At 36.9% G+C, this 25,432-nt stretch overlaps 3 protein-coding genes across 7 annotated transcripts; 2 read left to right on the forward strand and 1 right to left on the reverse strand.

The window, feature by feature from the left end:
- The first annotated feature begins 1,908 nt into the window (after positions 1 to 1,908).
- Positions 1,909 to 3,905, forward strand: LOC148932643 (uncharacterized). The gene is made up of 2 exons (XM_089065192.1): positions 1,909 to 3,808; positions 3,898 to 3,905. The coding sequence occupies exons 1-2, from the start codon at positions 1,909 to 1,911 to the stop codon at positions 3,903 to 3,905; spliced, it is 1,908 nt and encodes a 635-aa protein (XP_088921318.1).
- A 46-nt stretch (positions 3,906 to 3,951) lies between these two features.
- Positions 3,952 to 4,446, forward strand: LOC148932644 (uncharacterized). The gene has a single exon (XM_089065193.1). The coding sequence runs from the start codon at positions 3,967 to 3,969 to the stop codon at positions 4,444 to 4,446; it is 480 nt and encodes a 159-aa protein (XP_088921319.1). The 5' UTR covers positions 3,952 to 3,966.
- Positions 4,447 to 5,709: 1,263 nt separating this feature from the next.
- On the reverse strand, positions 5,710 to 11,751 carry APG9 (autophagy 9 (APG9)). 5 transcript variants are annotated; one of them, XM_048123333.2, is made up of 11 exons: positions 11,485 to 11,751; positions 10,627 to 10,732; positions 9,293 to 9,879; positions 8,824 to 9,144; positions 8,213 to 8,435; positions 7,810 to 7,989; positions 7,505 to 7,711; positions 7,297 to 7,374; positions 7,144 to 7,214; positions 6,930 to 7,040; positions 5,710 to 6,850 (listed from the first exon to the last, which is right to left on the reverse strand). In XM_048123333.2, exons 3-11 carry the CDS (start codon positions 9,865 to 9,867, stop codon positions 5,998 to 6,000), a joined length of 2,619 nt encoding a protein of 872 aa, XP_047979290.1. In that variant the 5' UTR covers positions 9,868 to 9,879; positions 10,627 to 10,732; positions 11,485 to 11,751; the 3' UTR covers positions 5,710 to 5,997. The 5 variants fall into 5 exon arrangements, with proteins under 5 accessions (XP_047979290.1, XP_047979279.1, XP_047979285.1 ...); XM_048123322.2 differs by having other exon boundaries at positions 9,293 to 9,922; XM_048123328.2 differs by having other exon boundaries at positions 10,627 to 10,739.
- Positions 11,752 to 25,432: the final 13,681 nt, after the last annotated feature.

Genomic DNA, 25,432 nt, shown 5'->3' on the forward strand with positions numbered 1-25,432 from the left:
ACTCATGCACGAAAATTTGACTAAAACATAACTACAACTTCAGATCGACAACTCCAGGTAAGAAAACACTTAGAAATTAAAAGCAACAACTAGATCTAATTTTCCTAGGCAGAATGAAGCAAACTCGAACCAAAGCAACATACGAAATAGAAACTTCATAATTTAAGCGTTGGAACTTCACAAAGTGCTTCAAAAGGCAACAACGATGAGTGTTTGCAATAAAACCAACGACGAAAACAAGTAAAGATTAAACTAGAAAGCAAAATAACGATTGTTTGGCCACTTCGGGCGATGATACTGCTACAGCAACTGGCTGGAACGGTGGATCGATGACCTCTCCGGCAGATTCTTGAACGTCAAGTGACCATAGCTGTGGCGAGGAACGAGAGGTTGGACAATGCTGATGGAACTGATCTTTTAGAGAGAATTCTAACTAAGTGTGGTGGTTGGATTTTCTCGAACTCTAAGGGACCAACTCTAAAGGCGAACTCCTTCTCTCTCTCCAAGTGGCTTCTTTTATAGGGAGGCTTGCCCTTGCTTTTAGGGTAGACTTCCTTCAAGTTTTGACTTTTATGCCCTTGTTAATGATCATCTCAGCTATCCTTCTTCTCCATCTCGAGCCTTTTCTCTGGCATGCATCCTGGTCAGTATTACACCCTTCTAGCGCCCTTTTCACTTGCGTCACCTGAATCATCTCCTACTGACTTGGATCCTTTAATCCTGCACACTTGAGCAACTGTATTACACCCTTCTAGCGCCCTTTTCACTTGCGTCACCTGAATCATCTCCTACTGACTTGGATCCTTTAATCCTGCACACTTGAGCAACTGTTTTGCAGATAATACATGCATTTCACGACATACTGACCAGTAACCAAGGCTTAGAATACGACTTATCAGTGACTCACCTTATACTTTGTTTTGTATTTTATAATAAAAACACGTATAAAATAAATTTTAGTAACGTGTAACTTGATAAAAATTTAGGCTACAAAGTAATCCATAAAAATGCTCAGCTATATGCCATGTACACACATTTATTTATTCAGTGTAAGTAACTTTAGTCTATCTAAAAACATGTAAATATCTAAATTTATATATATAATATGTTGATAAGAATACGTACATGCAGGGACGGAGATACCGGCGGCCAAGCCACCGCTCCAGCGGGGGCTTGGCCGGAACCGGACCCCTACCCCCCCCTATGCAGCCGCGCCCCGCCGGATTTCCGCCCCGGCTTCGGATAGCCTGAATTTTTATGTATACTGCGTCTGTGAGTTTCTGGAAGAGGCGAAGAGGTTGAGAGACCCCCAATTTGAAGAAGACGACACATGGTGAAATTGGGCTTCTAAATTGGGTCATTAATTATATTGGATTGGAGTATTAGACTTGGGCCTTTAATATATAATGATAATAATAATAATAATAGATAAACTAAAATAGCCTTTATTGAATATAGAAGCCCAAATTTATACTACAAGTAACGTTTCTTCTTCTCCAATTAAAATCATATCGGAGGCGCACGCAAATTACAGCAGCCGCAAAATCATATCAGAAATCAGAGGTCAAGGGTCTCCTATACTTGTAGAAAAATTAAAAGGTTTGATTCTAATTGTGATTTTAACTTTTTACTTTGATTTAATGGCATGAAACCTAAAATTATTTATTATGATTTTAATTCTGTTGCTTGAATAGGAAAAACATAATTAACCTTTGAGAATTGTGATAACACAAGTTTTTGAATCATTACAATTTGATATATAAAAATATGCAGTTGTGGCATGAATTTAACATAAATGTTTTTCTAATGCAGTATCTTACTTTCTTATTAGTAGATTACACGTTGCAATAATTTAAAATGTACGAATGCAAATTATCTAATTAATCTTGTTTATTCTTGGCTACAGTTATGCATCGATATTTTAAAAAATCAAGGAATGATTCAACTTCTAGTTCGAGTATTGCAACCCCGAATTCGACTGTGAACCAGGATGGAATCAATGTTGCAAGTTTTGAAGCTAATTCTGAAAACATAGTTAGTGACCCGAATGCGATTTTGAATCAAGAAAGAATCAATATTGAAGTTAATCCGGAAAACATAGTTAGTGACCCGGGGCTACGGAGTCCTATTGCTAGTTATGATGTTCAAATAAGGGATCGCATTCGAAGAGAATATGTCTCTAAGGGGCCTTGTCAACCGAAAGGTCATGTCTTTAGGAAAACTTCGTATGGTAAAGAGAAAAGGAGCTTCCAATCTAAATGGTTTGAAAAACATATATGGTTGGAATATAGTGTTGAAAAAGAAGCGGCATTTTGTTTTTGGTGTTATCTTTTCAAGCCTATTAATGCCAATCGTTTTGGAGATGATGTATTCGTGAGTACGGGCTTTAAAAATTGGAAAAAGGCGCTTGCTATTTTTAGAGAACATGAAGGTTCAGCAAATAGCACACATGATCAGGCCAGAATACTTTTTGAAGGGTTTAAAAATCAAAGACAAAGTGTTGATTACAATTTGAGGAAATATGATAAGGAAGACGAAGTCAACTACCGCATTCGCTTGACTGCTTCTTTAGATGTGATTCGATTATTGTTAAGACAGGGATTGCCATTTCGTGGGAATGATGAATCATTTGCGTCTACAAACAAGGGAAACTTTCTAGAGATACTTAAATGGTATTGTGAGCATAAAGAAGAGGTAGCTGCAGTTACATTGGAGAACGCTCCACGTAATAATCAGATGACTAGTCCTTTGATTCAAAAGGAATTATCAAATTGTTGTGCTGTTGAGACTACGAAAGTTATTTTGGAAGATATTGAAAATCGCAAATTCTCTCTATTGGTTGATGAAGCGCGAGATTCATCGATAAAAGAGCAAATGGCTTTGGTTATTAGATACGTGAACAATAATGGAGAGATTATAGAAAGATTCTTAGCCTTGGTACATGTCACTGATACTACAACAAAGTCATTGAAGGAAGGGATTGACTCAGTGTTTGCTAAGCATGCTTTATCTTTATCACGGTTAAGAGGTCAAGGCTATGATGGTGCATCAAATATGCGGGGTGAGTACAATGGTCTGAAAACCCTTATACTGAATGAAAATAGATCTGCGAAGTACATCCATTGTTTTGCTCATCAGCTCCAACTAGTCGTGGTAAATGTTACAAAACAACATGGTGCTATAAGTGACTTTTTCACCATTGTCACTATGATTGTAAATACATGTGGAACATCTTGTAAAAGGAGAGACAAACTACGACAAGCTGAGCATGAGAAAATTGTCAAATCTCTAGAAAGGGAAGAGATTAAAAGTGGAAGAGGTTTAAATCAAGAGATGAGTTTAAGGCGGCCGGGTGACACTCGATGGGGATCACACTTCACTACTTTGCTTCGTCTAAAAAGTATGTGGTCATCGGTAATTGAAGTACTTGAAAATGTGTATGAAGATGGTACTAATCCAGATAATAAAGGTATATCAAAAACATTGAGTATGAGGCTTGGAAGCTATGACTTTGTTTTTATTTTACACTTGATGATTGAGTTGCTTGGGTCAACAAATGATTTGTCAAAAGTTTTGCAACTTCGGGATCAAAATATAGTTCAAGCTATATCTTTGATTGATACAACTAAAAGGACTTTGCAAGACTTTCGGGAGAATGGATGGAACCAATTCGTGAGACAGGTTGAAGAGTTTTGTGTGACTAATTCCATTGATGTCATCAATATGGATGATGCCGTCAAGTTTGGTGTGCGAATGAAACGAGGGGAACGCGTTACAAATTATCATCATTACAAGGTGGAGGTTTACTGTCAGGTACGATTTCTATTTTATTTCTTAGTTATGATTATTATTAAATATTTCTTTGTATTCTAATTTCATACTACTTATAATTATTAGGTTCTTGATTTAGTTATTCAAGAGATGGAAAATCGTTTCCCAGAAACAAATACAGAATTGCTTATTTGCATGAATTGCCTTAGTCCAAGAAACTCCTTTGCTAGCTTCAATATCGACAAGTTGGTCCGTCTCGCAGAACTTTATCCGGATGACTTCTCGTGCACTGAATGTATGGCTCTCCAATATCAACTTAAAACTTATATCAGTGATATAGTTGATAAAGTCGAGTTCTCCAATATTGAAGATTTGGGAAATCTTGCAAAGATTTTGGTCGCTACCACAAGAGATAAGGCTTTTCCCTTGGTATACCGTTTGATTGAATTGACTCTGATCCTTCCTGTTGCGACCGCCTCTGTTGAGAGAGTATTTTCTTCGATGAAATTTATCAAGACTGATTTGCGAAACAGAATGGGAGACGGTTGGATGAATGATATCTTAGTTGTATACATTGAGAAGGATATTTTTAACAAAATTGAAAATGAGGCCATTCTTCGACGATTTCAAGAAATGGCGACACGTCGGAAACAATTATCATCTAGAGCCTCGTAAAAATTGTAAAGACGTTATATTTGAATTGAAATTTTTGGTATTATTGTTATTATTATTATATTATTATTATTTTTAAGGATTTCAGCACCGGCTTATTTGAAAGTCTAGTTCCGTCCCTGCGTACATGAATACTATTACTATATCATCCCATGCACATATACACATGTTACTACCATTATTTATTTATATTATGTTGATTTAGAAACACTATCATTTGTAATATATATATGTGTATGTACGTAGATAATACTAGTACTGTATGGTACACATGCACATGCACATACACATTTACATAACTATTTATTAAAAATAATATATACATTTTCATTTTAACAATTCCTGCAAATCAAAACTATTCATATATTCGACTATATTGAGTCGACATAACAATAAATATATTCTTTATGACACAGTTAATATCTCTGTAGTAAAAATGACAATTTAATATACAATGACAATATAATATAATAATATGCAAAATAATGCAGGTTTCGGGTTAGGGATGTCACAATAGATTAGTGAGAGAGCCTAAGACATGATCAGCTTATCTTATATGTATCATTCCTCGATTAGTGATCACCTATGGGATAGTGTAAAACAAAGTGGATCCCTAGAACACAAAATCTCATTTTGGAAATAGGGCGCATAAATACTACTTTCAAGTTTCAACGTTGTTCTCTTGCAATTTCGAAGTATTTTAAAGATATTATTATACTTGCATGTGATTACATACGCTTATATTTTATATGCTAAAATTCACTATATTAAGTTGCATATGAGCGTAAAATAAACACGATCCTTAATTGACTAGATTGTATCAGGAATGAGTCTGGTGAAATAGGTTGAAACAATTCTGAATCATGTTAGGAGTAGCTCATATCCATTTGAATCATGTTAGGAATAGCTCACGTCCTTTTGGTCATATGTCTATCTTATTTTTATTGCTTTTATATTTATTTAGTTCCTATTCATGACATATAGGATGTCTATAACTATTATTTAGTTCTCTACAATTAACTCACAAAAAATATAACCAAGCAAAATGACATACAAAATCCATACAAGCAATTTAGGCAGAAGTGATAAAATCACCCTTACAAGCAAAAAAATTTCTTCATGATCAAGCAATCCATACTCTAATCATATAAAATAATCTTATATATTCAATTAAGAGATCAAATGACTGGTGGTAGGTTGTCACCACACTGTTCCCCAGTATCATAATAATGCATAATGGGAGTATAATATTATGTCACGCACAAGTGACATGGTAAATGAATGTCATTTTGGAGTGAGTACTGATAATCATAAATAAATAGTGTCGAAACATAGCCTACCATAACACTACTAGCATACAAGAATGATTAGAGCAGTTTTTACAATTTGAGCGTCACCACGCCACTAGAATTCACCTCCCCACATTGCGAAGCAAGCATATGGGAAAACCAAACTTCACATTCCAATTTCTGTACACTTTTTTGTTATCTACATGAAATAATTTTGAGATTTTGGATCAACAATAGTCTACTTGTTTCAAACCCGAGCGAGCTCTCACACCAGATTTGGAGGCTCAGAATCCACCGAGCCCAAGCCCCTGTCCAACGGGTCTTCATATATGTCGACGAACGGAAGATTGAAATTCCCTCCATCTAAATCGTCCATGTAGAACGTCCTCGACAGCCCCCTCAAGTTTCTCAAGTCCAGCTGATATTCCTCGCCGCTTCTCTCGTCCGAGTAGTTGTTGCCGTCATCGTGGGAAGCTTCATGGAAGAAGTTTGGCGGCTCAAGAAAGCTCGTCTCCTGACCTGGACCCTGTGGCCGCATCCTGGCCCACCAGTGGCTCCTGCCAGGGTGCTGTGTGTCATTGGACTCGTGATGCTGCTGCAGCACACTCTCTTGGTAGAGAGGAACCGATGTCGAAGCTTCTAGATGGCTCTGTGCGCGATCCTCAAACAGGTTGTCGTCCCAGTTGACATCGTCGTATTTGGGAGTGTTGTTGGCCAGGTGGGACGGCATCCATAGAGCGGGAGGGTTCTCCTCATCATGGTCGTAGCTTCTCGACAGCGTCTCTCTCGTGTTATCCTCGTCTCTGTCGTGATTGTAAGAGGTGTAATACCATTCCAGAATGTAGGGAAAATTCTTCTGCTCACAGTCGATCAGCCACATCGAGTCAAACTGGTGGAAGTTCCCCGTATTGTTGAACACTGTTTCCCTCGAAAACATGGCATCCCGTTCGTTCGTGCTAAAGCCTCTGAATCTCGGATTCTGATGCACCATCCCTGATGCCGTCTGCGAGGCTGCTGTTCCTTGACCTCTTAGCTTTTGATCTCTGAATGTTTTCAATGAAGCGAGGAACTGCTTCCCGTCATCATTAGGATCCCATGACGGATACGCAATCTGAAAGCTGCATATGGAACTCGACACAGTGACGCGCAAGGCAAAGAAAACGCAACATATACATGTGGTACGGATAGTACTGATACCTCAAGAATGACTTCTCCATTTTCCCCTGGGAACTCCTCTGATCATGAGACGAGTTAAATGGCGAACCATATCTTTTGTTTCCGTGATTTCTAAAATCGAAGAGGCTAAAGCTGCGAGAAGATATGACACGCTAATGAGTTTGCTTCCGCCAAGCAAAAAACCATCCTGATAAACAGTAAAAGCGAATATTGCCAATCACGAACCAATACTTACCTACAAACGTGGCCCACGCCTTGAACATCCACAGTGAAGTCCTTGATGAACTTTAAGATATCATCCACCCGCTGTGATAATCAAACAAATGGTGTTTCTAGGAATACCTTTTGAAATGGAAATAGATGGATGAGAACACATCTAATTACATACCTTAGGGACAACAAACATAAGTAGATATGGCGTAAGCAAGATTGAGGCCATCTCCTCCAACAGCATCAGTCCTGTGTACTACGCCAAATAATTTATACAATCAGCCTACACTGTAGATTAAGACATAAGTGTGTCTTGTTTCTGTAAATATCCCTTTTACAAATACACTAGGCACCTACAGTGCATCAACGTCCATAATATATGATACCTGAAAAAGAGTCTCAAACTCGACCCGCACTGTCTCAGTATTCTCTTTCACGCGCCATCTTTTTGGCATATAGTGTGTGTGTTGTAAAACCAGGGACATTGCCGCCTGTGGATCAAGGACTAAAAGCTCATCCCTCATTGCAGCGCGGGTTATAGCAGTTATAGTTCCAAAAACTGCAGCATACCAGAATAAGTTTCGCCCAAATATCTGCAAGATTAAATCAGAGCCCATAAAAGGGAAGTTCAAGATTCATGGTATGTTACTCTTAGAAAGTGAGGTCGTAGTCTAAAAGTTGAAAGGCTTACATGGCCTTCCAGGAGAGATTCTTCTAAAAACGCAATTATTATGAGCACAGCAGCAAAGCCACCAGAAACAAATGATATGAACTTCGCCACAATAGTCAAGATGGGTGAAGGAAATTGTTTCAAGTAATCAGAAGCATGCACGATGCTGCTGTTTATCCGGTGCTTAAACAAATGATCAACCTGGAAATGAAAAATGACCGTTAAGAACAAATAGTTAAAATTCAGTATCATGCATCTTCAAATTACATTGTATTGTACATTTGTACTTATGTCCCATGGCAAATAACCAGACTTAACTTCCTCCAAAAATCATCCTTAACTCATCAACATATATCACAATATACTGGACCAGAACTAGACATAATGCTGAAGTAAGAGCTTAGGATCAAGTTTATGGAGATACCTCATTGAATTCTCTGAACATCCACTTAGAGAGATTTGACCATCTCCTGGAAAATGCTGTACTTGGGTGATTGTAAAACTGTTCAGCATGCCTCAAGAAGAGATATACGAGCATGAAAATAACAAGGAACGGAGATAAAAGAAGCAGAGTAACGCCAACTATTATAAGCCTTTTCCTCAATGTAATTGGATCAGAGACAAAGTCTCTTCTAACACAAAAGTTTCTGCGGGGGAAAAAAGCATATGAATGAGCATGTGTAAAAAGGCCATAGAAAGAAAAGTATTTTTCAATATTTCTAGAATCAGCTGATCAGGGGGGAAAATCACAATCAGAAATTTCTGATGAAAACGGAGAAAGACATATAATAAGTCAGCACATAACGGGGGAGGAAAAAAAATCACATGAATTTTGTATATGACCATGAGATCCCATGAAAGCAGAATTCAATGAATATGAGCAAAATCATTAATGGTATGTAAAACTTAACGCATGAACCGTATAATATAATGATATATCTGTATTTTCCAAATGATGCAGTATGGGGAAGAAGGCCATATTATAACTTATATTCTTGCAATAGGTTATTTACTTAAAATAGCAAGCATAAATACCTGTCAAACATACTCTGGAGTATGCACCAATTCAGCGTCCATTCAAGAGTCTTTGGCAGTACTAGACGAAGTTGTACACCATCTGTACCAACACTTCCAGCTGCGCACGAACCAGGGACCCACTGTGATATGGGAAATGCAAGCACTCCTTTATTAAGCATGCCAATCAAGTAATTTTCCTTCCTCATCAACCTCATGGCCACATCATGCATAGAAAGATCCTTGACCACACATAGCTGATGTGTCCTCTGTACTTGAACAACCTTTTCAAGAATCAGCGACCATGGCATTGTCTGTATTTCATTGTCCGTCACATGGAGGCTGCAAAGACATAATTAAGAACCCAATACAACATCCTCATTTCAAGAAATTAAGTACTACATACTTTTCACAATTTGAAAAATTTTACATTGTATTAAGAGTTTACATGGCTTTCAACCTTATTAGGTACCGCATGATTTATAATTACCAGTTGTAGTAAAACCAACGAATCTTCAGAGTCTCCTTCAACTGCGCAAAGAACCTCAAAAAGCAGAATATACAGTAGATGGAAAATATCCCCAAATATCCAACAATTATAGCTTTCGAAAGAGTGAAAGGAGTCAATGGATGCTTATGTAAAGCTTCCTCATAGAGGTCACAAGGTTTGATTCCAGATTCCACTGCATCCATGCCACATTTTGCACCACGGAGGCCATTCCAATCAACAACGAGCAGAAAAAAACCAGAAAAACATATAGTGAAAGCCAAACTCAGAAGCTCAAACATCCACTTGATGATAATGCACCACAGGCCTTTCTCGCAGTAATAGGTGTAAATCCTCTCAAAGAACAAATCCAAATCATCAATCGGCTCAGCATTCAAAGTTTCCCCATCAAGAAGCCCAGATGGGCTCTCACTATCAGGGCTGGGTGTTCTATGATAATCAGACAACTCAATTTCATGAGGTACATCATCAAGCAACCCAGTATTCAGAGAAGATGTACTACCCTGTCGCCACTTGAATAAATTAAGAGCATGAAATCCCTTTTGCCCACTGAACATCACTCATACACACTGAATGCATGCAAAAACAGTGTGCCTTAATCAGACCATTATGCTGAAAGGCCAAAAGGGAACTAAATTATTCCAACACTTCAGAACATTAATGAAGCACATTATAAGGTCAGAAAAAGCGTATCACATATGAAACATATACAGAAACATATACCAAACAACACCTTCTGCCATAACACTAACAATTCCATTTGCCATACATTACTTAAAGATGTAGAATCTGTGTAGGGGGTGCTCTTTTTCTAAATTGGAAACAGGTAAGAGTTTCCCATTAGTTGTTTCACATCAACAGAATAAGGCCCTTGAAAACAGGTACAACACTAAAAAAGGATAAATCTGGTTTTGTACATCTATGTAAATAGTAAGCCATAATATTCAAGAAAATACCAAGCTGACCCCTTCATCTCAAAACAAAAGAGAAAAGGGAAACTTCAAACAAGAAAGGGGTAACTTCAAGAGAGAAAATAACTTCTAGTGATAATGATCTAAAACAAAAGTGTATTAATCCAGTATGAAGCATTGTATTTGGATCGACCACATTTGGTTTCTATTCAGTATTCATACAAATATACAATCAATAGCATCCAATACAAGATATCATGCTAACATACCCCAACAAGGAAACAGCAAGAACAAGCTTTAGATTATGGAGATATATTCAGTAATGCTAATAACAACAAGAAGATTTTCATGACATTATTGTAGAGTATAGAGAATACACAATGTCGTAAGTAACAGATATGCCACCTTGAAAATCATAAACTTGACTGCAGTGGAAACCAGTTGATATCAATCGGCTACTTTGGAAGGTTTAAGATTTGAGAGTAGAAACTCGCAGCTTCTTGGTATGATCCTGAGATCTAACAACGTAAATATTAAGTATGTTGCGACATTTCAGAATGCAAATTACCATTTGTTATGTAATTCTTGTCTGGCTTATGTAACTGAACACAAAATAAGAAATGCACTAGTCTACAAGGAACTCTAATTTTCAAGAAGGGCCACAGTCTAAAACACTTGAAAACAAAAGTACATATCTTCTTTCAGAACTACAATATCTCCATACTTCTAAATTATACTCCTAACAGTTAGGAAAGAAACTTATATGTGAAATAATATATTTGTCTTATGAAATTTAGATCCATTATGCACCTACAGAATCACATTGAGTGTAATAAAGTAAAAAACAAGGGCAAGACTGAAATAAGTAAATGGACACATGAAGTAAAAAAAGCTGCATAGTGTTGTTGTAATAATCCCCTAGAACAGTCACCAGCCCCCAAAATCAGCAATACAGTAACGAGCATTCCAGATAAAAATGTTATCTAGGGTTCCCCATTTCAAGCAAGAACTGATTGCAAGTAAGTAAACTATATATATTGACAAGTCTCCATAGAGAAATAGTGCTAAAAAACCGCGGCCGGAATCATCAGAAGCACAAAAGGTCAAACCTGTAGCACCAAATAGTGATGCAAATACTCCAAATTTAATTCCTTTTTCTAATTCTTATAGTTTTATATAGAAAATCCGATACAAAAATAACCATAGACGACATATTTATCCCCAACTTCTTAAAAAGTTTCAAGCAGAAATTAAACATTTTACCTCCAGACCACAGCCGAATATCACCGAGGCAAGTAAAGAAGTTCAATTTTGTTATGAGAAGCAATCGGGAATATTCAGCTGCGCAGAATAATGATCAGAAATATGTATCTTTATACATGATTTATGTATCCCTAATTAGGTAGGAAATGCGGAGGAGGCAGAAGGGCTTTGATTCAGTGAAAATCTTGAACCAATTTTGATTATTTGATCAAGTTTTGAACTGTATTCCGTTTGCTCCGTCTGTTGTGTTTTCTCTCTCTATATAAAAACATGATTTTTAATTTTCATTATTTACTTTTCCAATGGAAAAGGGAGACGTGTAGGCAGAGGGATGCGTAATCTGTCTTCCACTAATTAATTAATTTCTTAATACAAGAAAAAGATCAACATATGTTAATGAATTAATTGCATAATAAAATAGTGATACCCAAAAATTACAGCCTAGGGAATTTGAAATTAATTGCATTTATTAATCTCGGCCCATAAGGCCCCATTTACTATAGTTAATTAATAAATTAGATGATTAAAGTTTATCGATACATTAAAAATCTTATTAAAATTATCTTAGATATAATTTTCATTTTTATAACAAAACACGAAAATAAAATTTTATATTACTAGTTCAATCCTGGACAAAGCTCATCAAAGCATATCACACAATTACAAACACTCATATCACATTTTCCCTATGTTCTAATCAAATTGAGTTAACTTTTGGATATAGAGATTATGAAATTATATTGAAAAATAAGAGAAAAGAATAAAGTAAAAAAAAAATAAAGAGAGTATAAAGTTGGTGATAGAGTAAAGTAAGATTGATTAGATGTTTTATTTTTTGTCAAAAAAATAACTCAACCTAATTAACACATCCTAAAAAGAAATACTACGACTCAATTTAGTTTTCTTTGTGGTTTATCCGTCATTATTTGTCACAATTACTTTTTACTATTTTTTTTCTCACTCAAGATGTCCACAATATTAAGTGGCGGAGTTTTAGGAAAAATTATTTGTGGTTGAGTGTTTTAATGAGGAGAGAATAGAGAAGAATTTGCTTCCATAAATAGAAAGTGAACCTATTAAGTAGGACAAACTAAAAAAGAAAGGTGAAAATCTTGAGTGGGACGGATGGGGTACTACTTTTAGCAAGGACCTCACATTCTACTAATTCATTCTTATTTATAATTTATTATAAAACTAATAATCCGTTCATCTCAACGAAAATGATCCTCTTTCCTTTTTATTTTGTCTCATCCAAGATGATTCATTAATAAAAATAGAAATTCTTTGCACTCTACTGTTAGATTTGGTATAGTGAAAAGCATGTTTCGAACAAGTTTCGCTCGAATAGAATCTTGCTTGTGTACGTAAAACTCTACAATCCACTTTTAACCCGATTCAGTATTATTCGAGCAGTTTCGCACGAATAGAATCACTATTATTATTATTACATTGTGTTTGCTTGTGCATTTATAAGATGTTTTACAAACATTTAAATGCATAATAAGTAAACAAAGCCTAAGTCTTTTGCTTAGTAGATCGGTTGTGGGCGACGTCCACTTTAAGGTAACACGGTTAGTTCTATGCAATGCTTTGCAAAAGAGAAAGAAGAATTTTACAACCTAGATAGGCTTTGGCTACCTATCGTGAAAGGTTGCAATGTCAGTCCGATTATTTCTAAGCCTTTCTGAAATAAGATGACGTTGGTGTGGTATAGCACTGAATGGATCTAACAGCAAGACGTGTCTTTATGCTATCTACTGAAAGACTAGGTCTTGATAAATAACTATTTCTTAATCTACATATGTGTCACGACCGCATTTTGCTAAAGATAGCGAAAGCGGGTAAACCGCGACTTGTGAAACAATTTAAAGAAATAGGGAAGAAATGGGAATAGAACTTGCATATTGAAAAGTCAAACAATATCATAAGATAGGATCCAAGTATTCGATTACAAGGATTTAATTAACAATAGCGTTTCATCAAAATGAATCAGAGTTATGATGATGAGAGTTCACTAATACTCTCTAAACAAACTGCAGCGGAAAAAGTCCAGAGAACGACTTCGCGTATGAAGACACGAAGCGTCGAGAGATCCACACTTATTTACTTAAGTAGCATCGACTCTGATCAGCGCACCTCCGCCCCATTTCTTAATCTGCACATTTATAAATACATGCAGGGCTGAGTATAGGAGTACTCAGTGGACACATGCCAAAAACAAAACGTACAATATATAGCTGTCATCCATCCACAGTATCACACGGGGGTTTTTCTTAAAAGGCCCGAGCATACTAAATTCTTTTGTGAGCTAAAAGTTCGATTGATCAATCTAAGTTCTCCAAATCACTCGCCAAATCTGAGAATCGTGTACCGTGAAGGTGGCCACCTTCAGCGGACACATCGCCGGCCAACAGCTGATGGCTCACGGCTCTCGTGCACATTATTCCGAAAAGGATTTGCGGTCCTATTGGGAACCGAATTCGTTAAACTTGGGCTGGCATCGCCAAAACCCACGGGCTATTACCCCAACAGATAGGCCTCAAAACAAACATTTTATGGCATGACAACAACTTTAAAATAATCACTGCTTCATTTTGAGAAAAGATGATTTTTCATAATTTCACAAATATTTGCTTTATATCCACACTATAGTGCTGGATATTAAAAGAAAGCCCACCTGATACGCTTATCTCCAAATAACGACTCTCGTATTGGCCTCACTTTGCCCTCGAGCAAAATATCCTTTGAAAAAAAATAAATAGCGTAGCACGCTAATTAGTACTTGAAATATTTCTCTTGAGAAAACAATGCATGCATCCTATTGGATAACACCTATATCTTAGTCTCGGCTTATAGGATTTTTCGTAATCCTACTTCGGGCTTCACTACTTCATAAGGTTTGATTATTCACTCTACTAATTTCAGGGAAAACTCTATTTTCTCGAAGATAATCACTTGGGTATTTGTTTAATAAAGTATGGATTCATGGAAAATCCCTCTCTAAATCCTTTCTTTGAATTTTCTTAAGGCCGCCCATTGGCTCCTCCAACTTCAATATTATCCATTTTCGGAAACTTAGTAAATTATTCAGAAATTAATTGATAGAGCTCCAACTCAAGTCCTTAAATTATATTCAAACTCAACAAATCAATCTTGACCTCAACTAGTCAACTTCTCGTCTCAACATATCAACAGGTATTTACTATAGTCTCAACCACGACTAAACATGTCCATCCATCATGCTAATTTATTTTCATCCAAACTTAATTGATTCTCAAGTCCAACAATTATTTTATGCCTTGGCCCAAAATCAAACATCATTTTCTTACTAAAAGAAATCGGCCCACTACTAATTAAATCCCCTTGAGTCCATTTCCACAATTAAATGAAGCAGCCCATTTATTCCTTTAATTCACCTCTATGGCCCAAATCCTCTTATTTAATTAAAATGGCCCAGCATTTCACACTCCCAAATACAAACCCATCGGTCTCCTCTCAAATCCTGTTCTTCATACTCATTCTCTCCCAAATTGAGAAGACACCACAGCGCCTCCCTCCGACGAATTCACGCCGACTCCGGCGAATCCACGCCTCCTCTTGCGTGAGTTACCCCCAATTCATCCTTCCACCTTCCCCAATTCACTTATCTCCAAAACCAAATTTCGAAATCCCTAAATTGGAAATCAAGGAGCTGCGCCTCTTCCTCGTCTCTCACGGTTTCTCCGGCGAATCGTTGGGGATGACCGTCTCCACCGGCCTTCGCTGCTGGCGTCTTTCCTCTCCCTCCGTCGAGTTCCCTCGCCCGACGAATTCTCCGACAGAGAAGGCGTCGCCTTTCTCTCTCCGTCTCTCTCCCCCGGCGGTTCGCCATTCACGGCTTCCTCCGTCGAGATCGCTGTCTCTGTCGAGCTGGCGTCCAGCGGCTGTCCCTGCCGCCGTCGCTGCTCCCTTCCGCTCGCCTCCTCTGTCGAGCCTCTCGTTGGAGCTCACGCCCCGCCGGCCTGCACCCTCCGTGAGCGTACAACCGAAGATGCCGCCATCGAGGAGCCCGCGCGGTGGCCTTTCGAGGCTCCGTCGTCAACCGTTCATCACCGGAAAGCCCACCGGTCTCGGCCTAAAGCTAAGTTCTTTGTCATCATTCTTCTAAGTTCGGTCTATTATACTTGAGTTTCGAGCAGTAGCTTTGTGTGCTAAGTTCAGTGTTGGATCCTTGAGATAAGTTTTCATCCTTAACTTATTACTTGATGGAGTGAGCTCTCTTATCTCTTTAGAAGGTGTATTGCTACTGTCCTATGCTCATGAGCAGCCTATTTCTCATTATTACAAGTTCTTGGTTGATGATGCTACTGTTGTGGTTCTAAATCCTATCTTAGGATACTATGTTGAAAACTATATGAATGCTATTCTCATGAAGGAGATTGGTGCACGAATTTACCTCAGTTATCGGCTCCTCTTCACAGCCGGAACTCCGCAGCTTGATGCCGAATCCTACTTTCCCTCTTGCTGCTCCTTCTCAAATTTTGGGGGTGGTTTAAGGGTGAAGGAACTTGTGTGATATGGCTCTATATATAGCCGCAAGTCTTGGCTTCTCGGGGAAGATACCAAATTCCCTTTTGAGCTAATTGTTCATCTCTCTTTTTGAATCTTGAAAAAGGCTTCCTTGCCTTCTTGGTGAAAGTCTTGGAAGGTGTTATACTTGGTGATCAAGTTTCTTAATTGATCATGTGGTGGAAAAGGATTTTTCACTCTTTAGGTTAAGGAGATGACTCATCATTCTTTATCCAATTGTCATTACATCCACTTTGGGAAGATTTGAGATATCTTATTCATTGTCTCCTTGCAAACACTCTTGCAAATCTTTAAATGGCTCCTTACCATTTTCTTGAATACCATTTTTTCATTGGTTTTTGTTGAAGAAGGAATCTAACTATTTTGGGAATTTCCTTGGCAGGTTAAGAGACAACTCATGCTATCTCTAGGAGACTACTAATTAACTCCTTGGCATGGAGTGGGATCAAGAATCGAGATGTGTGTAGAGAGGATCCTCAATGAAGATTTGTAGTTATCTCTTTGCTAATTTTGGTTTGATGATGTAGAGTGACCTTTGTAAAGAAGTTGTACTTATTCCCATTAAATCCTCATTTCCATTTATTTATTGCTAGCAAATCCTTGATTCTTGAGCTCCTTAAAATAGTATTAACTGTAGCATTTTCTTTCTGCAATGTGATGTAAAAAGTCTTGATATGTACCACATAGGCGTGTATTCCCAGTTACACATTTATATGTACGTAAATTCCATATGTTGTTTCACTTATATAACAGTAGCACTTAAACTTGAATTTCCTGTCCAAAAATAAGCGCACGAAAATTCGGGGCGTTATAATATGTTAGCATTGAGCATACGGTATTGATTATGCACTACTTTGACTTATCAAATGGTGCGGGTTTTTCGCAATCCAATAATCCTGAAATATTAGTTAGTGGTGATTAATATCTAGCGGTGCTAGGATTGCTATTATGTTGAATCGTGCACGAGGTGAGTCTCGTTTGATAATGTCCTCAAGAGGAGCTCGAACAAGGTTTTATTATTCAGAAAACTGACCAGTTGGAGTTTTATCACTCTATGAATAATAAATAAGTGTTTCTTGCTAAGTCCACTCTTGGAATTAATAAGATGATAATTAATTAAGTTCATAGCAGACATTAATCAATTAATAGACATTTATATCTTAAGCGCGGGAAATAAATAATATAAATAATGGAAACTCGTATCACTTGTAATTTCGGATTTAGATGGGGAGTGCAATATTACTTCTGTAGTGGCTGCTCGTAATATTCCAATATAAGCTTGTATTAAATTGTGGGTTCAATTTAATTAGTAAAAAGCTAATTGGGGGAGCTCATATCCAAAACCTTCCATATATCCCTGACTGAGCCCTATATGAACTTAATATATAAATGGGAGAATAAAAGAGACAGAAAGAGACATTGATTTCTATACAAAATTTCGTTCCTTTCTCTATATAGATGGAAGCGAATTTTTTAACTTTCTCCTCCGTGAAAATTTCAGCTCTTCCTCCGTGAGGAATTTTCTGTCTTCTTTATTCGAAATCTAGTATTTTGATAAGATCAGTCCACCCTGATATCGAGATACAATTCGGGAACCAGTCAGAAGATCCATGGTATAGTATTGAAGATCTTCTTGCGGAGAAGCTGCAGAAACGACGTCGCTCAAGCGAGGACGACGCAGCAACGCAGCAACGTTGCAGCAGAAGCAACACGGACAGCAGCGTCAGTCCGTTTGTGACAGCGGGAGCGACCGGAGTTCAGGCTGCCCATGCTGTAGGGCTGGGCCGTCTCGACTGGTCGCTGGCAGCAACGATGATGACGCACGCAGCAGCAGTTTCATGTTGGAGCAGCAGCAGCTACGTAAGCGACGTCACAGCAGTGACGAGGACGACGCAACAGCGTCGTCGTCACGCAAGAAGCAGCAATGCAGCAGCGCCGTCAGCTCGAGTGGGAGCCCGTTGGCAGATTCCCGGACTCATGCGACGGTAGCGCTGCAGCGGAGCAGTGGGAGTCCGACGGAGAGCTAGATTAGGGGTTTTCCTATGCCTCGTTCTCGTGACTTCGCTTTCCAAAATTTGATTAGGGTTTTCCAAATCCTTGGATTCAATTTTGGAAAGAATTCAAGATTAATTTGGAAATAAGATTTGAATATATCTTTTGTGGATTTTATATATTATATTAGATTTAATATTGATTAAATCATGGATTGATTAGATTTTTTCCCCTTATTTGTAGACTTATATGGATTTAATTCCTAGATAAATCCTAGTTATATTTAGAAAATGACAATCTAATTTTTATCTATATCTTATGAATTTGTATGGATTTATTCCTAGCCAAATCCTAGTTGGATTTAGATAATATGATAATATTATTTTATTCTTATCCTATGAATTTATATTGATTTATTCATATATGAGTTCTAAATGGATTTGGACAATAATAATATTATACTTTATTCTTATCCAATGAATTTATATGAATTTATTCATATATGAGTTCTAGATGTATTTGAATAGTGATAATATAATATTATCTAATTCTATGGATTTATATGGATTTATATGGATTCACTCCAAGAAAAATCCTAGATGGATTAGGATTAATATTAATATTAATATTAATTTATTTTATCCTATGGATTTGAATAGATTTAATTCTATTAAGACAAATCCTAGATGGATTGAAATAAACATTAATCCATGTTATCCTTATCTTTTGGATTTATATCCTAGATAGATTAGGATAAATATAATATATAAGAAAATCCCTATTTAATTGGATTTAGATAAATTAATTTATCTAAGAAATCCTAAGTAATGTTTGATATATTCTGGATGTCTATTATAAATATAATTAAGATTTGTATAAATCTTGATTGATTGGATTTTATTTTTATCTTATGGATTATAATGGAAGTGTTTCTATCTAGTAATATCCTAGTACGATTTAAATAATGATAATCCTAGCTCAACGTTATCTTGAATTGTAGGATTTGATTTTATCGAAATAAAATCTAGAATAATCCTAATTGGGTTTAGATAGTTACTCTATCTTGATAAATCCTAAATGAATTTGGATAATTATTATCCACTAATAAAACTTAATTATTTAATTGATTCTCCCTTGACTAGATTAAATAATTTTTGATAATTATCCTCTGTGTGTAAATGACATGCATTAAATGGATTTATCTGTTTATTTGGTGTTTATCTATTTCAAGTGGATTATCTGCTTTATCTGCTTATGTGATAATTATGCAAAAACCATATAAAAATATCTAAGTGATGATTACAACAAGTGCGTTGTATACGGTCTCCATCGGTTGGTTTGCAAATTTATGAAGCTAGTTTCTAATATTATCGCCACCCATGCTGTGGGGACAATAATCCTAAGAAATAGCAAGTTCATAAGGGCAGACTTCTCAAATATAAATAGTATGAACTAGGAAGTAGTTTCTAATATTATCGCCACTCATGTTGTGGGGACAATAATCCTAAGAAATTACAAATTTCAGAAGTTCAAACAATATTTATAAGAGAGCTTGGTTTTGTTATGAGCACATGAGCATTGTTATGGGAGTGTGTTGTAGAAACAAGATTCTGTAATGCTAAATCTGATGGTCATGCTTAGGCAATATTTGGCGGCCATGCCGTGCTGCGGTCTCTGGACTATTCGTCGGTGTTGTGACCAGTAAAAATGCTAAAATTTAATGCGTGTTGACCTCTAATTGAGGGTACAAAATTTTAGTTTTACAGTTGCAAGATACATAATTGTTTTGTGGTTATTTGCGATTATGTATTGAACATAAGTATGTGATAATAAGTTTATTTGCCAAATCTTCATTATGTCATTCAATAATTGTCTGTGATCCTTAAAGAAAGTAAACTCGAATGCCTAAATTATGTAGACCGGAAACAAAAATGGATAAGATTCTCATTGCTGAAAACTTGGAGTTTATACTCAATGATTCATGTCCTTCATTTCCTCGACATAATTCCACTAAGAATGTTCGAGAATGCATTATGCATGTACTTGACAAGATCTTTGAGGAATAAGGTCAAGCTATTTTCCTTTAAGTAGCTCGACAAGTCTTGGTTAATGACGATGAAAGATGGATATCAATAGAATCTGTCAAGATGATTCGATTGGAATATCCTAGAGTGACAGAATGTTTTGAGGATCTTTTGATCATTTAAATAGTTTCTGACACAAGTCATCGCCTAAAGTAACAAGAAATGACTACAAGAAGGCTTAACTGAAAAGTAGAATATTCAGAATAATAGTCGTTATATTACTGTTAGAGGAAAGTAACATGATAGATGACGAATTCATAGGGGCTGCATTTTTCTTAAGTCAATTTGAACAAAAGACTAGATATGGAAATGGGAGAGCCTGAATTGTCATCAAAGTTTGTTTAAAGCGAGAAAAGATGCTTTGTGAGTTGGATTGACCTATTTTATAGAAGGACAATGACTTACATGACAATGCAACTTCTAAGTAAGAGATCTTGATCTAGTTAGGTTTTTGTTGCAGTGGGAGCTATTAATGCTCAACTATTGTTTTATGGTTGATGCTTAAGGCATCATAGTATTAAAATAATATAAGTGCGACAAGGTTGAGTATTCAACAACACATCAACTTCTTAATCATTGAATGATAAAGTATTTATGGCTCTTAGTCTTAAGGCCAAGAAAATACTTAGCAATTGTTCGAACTGATCTAGACTATCAAGATTTTAACATTTCGTTAAATAGCTTGAGAGTTGAGAAAGTCTGTTTGATGCACTATGAGTTAGAATCATTTGATTTTTCAAGAGATTCAGAATACTTATAGAAGTGCAACATAGAAAGACTAGCAAGTCTCAATGGTTTACACCATAAGGAGACGAGCAAAGGGTTATGATCAGTAGTGGGAGTCTAATCTCCATTAATGAATCCAAACATTCATCTAATGAATGGGATGGTTATGTAAGAAGGAATCGAAGTCTTTCTAAGACAAGTTTGATTAAGTGATGAGTTGTACTCATTAAAATATTATCATTGATGGGATAAACATTAAAGAAACTACCAACTTCAGTACTTTCTACAAAACACGAGTTGTGGACTAGAGCGTCTCTAGTCTAGCACATCTCAAGGTGTAATGTTGTTCCAACACGTGTTGGAAAAGTGTCCAAGAAATTGGAGTTGAGTATTGAGGCATGTTTTAAGGTTTGTCCCAAATGATGTAAGGTTATAAGTTCTGTAATCTTCAAAGATATAATTCTTGTATGAAGATCAAGAGATGAACTACAAGCCTAACAGCGTGATAACTCTCAAAATAAAGAGAGAGATATCAGATTTTCCACATTACCAAGAAGTCATATGAAGAGCTAAGGAGAATTGTTCGTATGTTTTTGTAAATAATATTCAGACTTCTCAGATCCAGAGAATCCACTAGATCAATGGGTCTAGGAACTCAGAGAACCCTTGAAACCCTCGGTCATTGGGGACACAATCTTTTCCTGCTTTTCAAAACCCTCAACCCACTGTACTAAAAAGAACTAGTATAAGGAAGTAGACATCGAATCCCACAGAGATGGAGGCGTAAGTAAACATGCAAGAGAATTTGGACACTTGTTTTGACTGCTGCCACGCATTTTGTGGGGTTGAGACTTAACTGCTAGACTGGGGAAATGTAAATAAACTACACTAACAGCTAGACCTAGGCAAACATAACGGAAACAAGCATGACGAAAAGCAAGACGTGAGCAAGATAACTCTCTGTGGATAACATTTTACCAGACCTAGCGAAAACTTTTCCTAAAAATGCGTAGACAGAGGAAAGACAGATCGTGGGGACCATTTCCTGAATTAGCAAAGTACGGATGAAAAGCTGCAAAATAACTAACTAAAGGCTCGACTAACAACTAGCTTCATCTTCTCTAACGATCCTTGATCACAAAATGCAGAGAAAAACAGAGTAAACGATTAAACTAAACAGAGCATCAGGTGAATTAGACCATTAAACTATGATTAACTACTGAAATTAAGCAGATCTACTATTGCTAGACGAGGTAAATGAGAAAACAGAAACTAAACATCAAACCCATGCAGAATTGAACAGATCCCAACATTGGACGCTTCATCCACTCCGGATCCAAGCCATCCACAACAAACCACCGTAATTCTCATCTCCGATCACACAAATTCAACCAGATTCAAATGATCAACAACGATCTCCACGCAATTCAACTCAAAACTCAGATCAATCGCTAAAAGCATCCAAGATAAACAGAAAGAACAGTAATAACATGAAACGAAACCATAACAACAGCTTCCATAGCTAAACAAGTGCAGATTCAGCAGAAATTTAAGGAAATAAGGCCGAGCTTCGAACAACGAAGTCTCGGGAAATCCAGAACGGAAACTTAAAACAGAAATTAGATTGTATCTTCACCTCACGTAGGGACGGTTTTACACAACTCTGATGAAACTATGAACCGTAAAACCCCCAAACTGATCCCCCAAGTGTGTGTGTAGAGCGTGAGAAACTTGAGCTAAGAGCTAAAAATGGATGATGATCTCGTGTGCCGCATGCTCTTATCTATAAGGGATGGAGCTTCTAGATTCTTCCTTGTACTTCTCATTTTGCCATTTTATCTAGAATGTTCCTCCGTCTGGTGAATTCCTTCTTCTTGCTCACTTCCTCTGCCAGACTCCTCTCTTCCTGGATCTGACATTTTCTCTACACACCTGGCTTACAAAACCTTGTTAGACACGGGAAATCACAGAATTTAACCCCATAACCAATGCATGAAATTAATCTTATCATCGTACCATTAGAAACTTTTGCACTAACAAAATCAACTTCAGTACCTAAGATTGTAAGAACCATATCGTAGTGGGAGCGTTCCACTGGAACACATGAAGTTCATGGGTCTAAAAGTGTCGTAAGACTCAGTCTTAGATTAACTTGAACATAATCCCTTTAACTACAATGTAGTATTGGTTAATTTGGATAATCATCTTCGAAAAGGTGATAGATTCCATATTACAATCTAAGATAGATAACATGTTTTACAAAACTTGCAATACTACCTACAGGCTGTGTCAGTCAGTGGGAGCAAGTATCTTTGCAAGTGTAAATGTGGATCTCAAATGGCTAGACAATGACAATGGTTATGCCCAAAGAGAATTATCTTCTCGCTATCGTTGTGCCAGGATTTATTCGATCATACTGTCTATTAGAACCTACATAAATTAGAATGTATGTATTATGATTGTCAACACAGCCTTCTATAAATAGAAGTCTTGAGGAAATCTTCTACTAAAACATTCTAATGGATATGTAATTAAGGGCAAGAAACGCATGATTGGAAGCTTATATAGTATTGAAGATCTTCACGTGGAGAAGGCGCAAACAATCGTCGATTCTTTGGAGAATCAATATCGGTAACTCTAAACTGTATAAATCATGTTTAGGATTTATATTTTCTAAGCATGAATTATTTGCGTTCTAGCATGCAATTATCAGTTTAACATGTGAATTGATTAATCGCATAATCGGTCAAATAGATCCTTATCTGATTTATTTGTTTTGTACAAGTCTTCCGATGTGCAAGGGGCACCAAACCCCATCATCTACTTATTCCCTCTTTTACTTTATTTTCTCCACCTAACACACAATATAAAACTGCATAAAATCTCGTTTTGCCCAATGAAGTGGTCATCTTTTTCGGAACAAAGGGAATATATTAAAATATGACTTACATTCCACTAATTTTTTCAATCGGATTTCCATTATATTTCTTAAAATTTGTAACGAGTTAAAGTGTGGCGTTTAACAACGGATGTAGGAGTATGATATGGTATCACATCTAACTAAGTATTTGTCAATCAATAGCAGTGATTAAAAAAACAAAAAATAAAAAACAAAAAAAAAACTACTCTTGTTTCAAATTCAAGCCCGGTGTCGAACTCTCGAAATGTAATTACGTCTATAATTTTTTGAAAAAACTTCTTTGGCCTCATCGACGCTCTTTCAGTTTTATTTTATTTTACTATGTTATTTTCATTACTTAATTTATTTTTAATAAATTTGTTTTCATCGAGGCATTAACTTTACTTGCTTTGGAGCTTGTCCAGGAGGTTCGAAACGTGGAAGCCTATTATTGAAAAAGTGGAGAAGAGGTTATCCCTTTGGAAAACGAAGTGTCCTTTAAAGGTATGAAGACTAGTCCTCATTAAGTCAATCCTCAATAATCTCCCCATCTACTATCTCAGTTTGTTTCGTATATCAAAGAAGGTGTTTAGGTGTATCATACAGGTGCAGAGATGTTTCTTCTGGGGTAAGAAGTTCGGGGATAAAGGTGGAAATTTGATCGCTTGGGACGTCATCCAAAGACCAATCGATAGAAGGGGATTGGCTGGGACATACATACCCGGAATGCAGCCTTGCTCTTCAAATAGTGGTGGCGATTTGCTGACGATCAGAAATCTCTATGGAAGGAAATCATCAAGTCAAACCATAATCTCAACCAAGTCGAAGATTTCAAGGATTGAAAAAGAGAATTTTTTCAAGCATTTGGGGAGAAATAATTGATTTTGGTTTTTTCAAAAAAAATATCCAAGAGGTGACATGCAAAGGAATTTAGATAGGAGTGGGCAATGGAACTCGAACAAGGTTTTGGTTAGATCATTCGACGGGAGGCCAGAGCTTGAAAGACATATTTCCTAGACTTTATGTAGTGTCTAACCAGAAGAACTGATACATTGATGAAATGGGAGTATGGGAGAATGGATCTTGGAGTTGGAGCTTCAAATGGCGAAGAAATTTGTTTGCATGGGAAGTGGATATGGTTGAGAAACTTTCAAGTTGTTAACCGTACCTCTTTGATAGAGAATAGGAGGGATGTGAGAGTATGGTCTTTCGACAACTCAAACTCTTTTTCTGTTTCTAATTTTTACTTGCAGGCCACACATGCTCAAAATGAAGAAACTCTTATCGGCACTCAAGGACAGTTAGCTTGGAGAAATGTCGCACCACCTAAAGCTCAACTCTAAGTGTGGTTTATTCTCCAAAAAAGACTCAACACTAAAGATAGGTTAGTCAAAATTGGATTTCTTGGAGTTGAGAGGATCGATGTGCCTTATGCAAGGAGGAACCTGAATCTGTTGTGAACATCATCTTCTGTTGCATGTTCTCTAGTAACCTTTGGTACTATTGTCATTGCTGATGGAACCTTGCAACGTGCCTTCCCAAAGATCCGACTTCTTGTCTCCTCTCTTGGATGGGTGGCCCATTCCGAAATCTTGGAAAGAGGATATGGATCGCCCTCTTCTATGTGACTGCATGGTCGATTTGGGACCTTGACGGTCGCCCTTTCCTTCTCTCGTCT

Source organism: Salvia hispanica, chromosome 2 (assembly GCF_029641045.1).
Source record: "Salvia hispanica isolate PSC_SH4W2 chromosome 2, Shi_PSC_v1, whole genome shotgun sequence".
In the NCBI taxonomy this organism is placed as follows: domain Eukaryota; kingdom Viridiplantae; phylum Streptophyta; class Magnoliopsida; order Lamiales; family Lamiaceae; genus Salvia; species Salvia hispanica.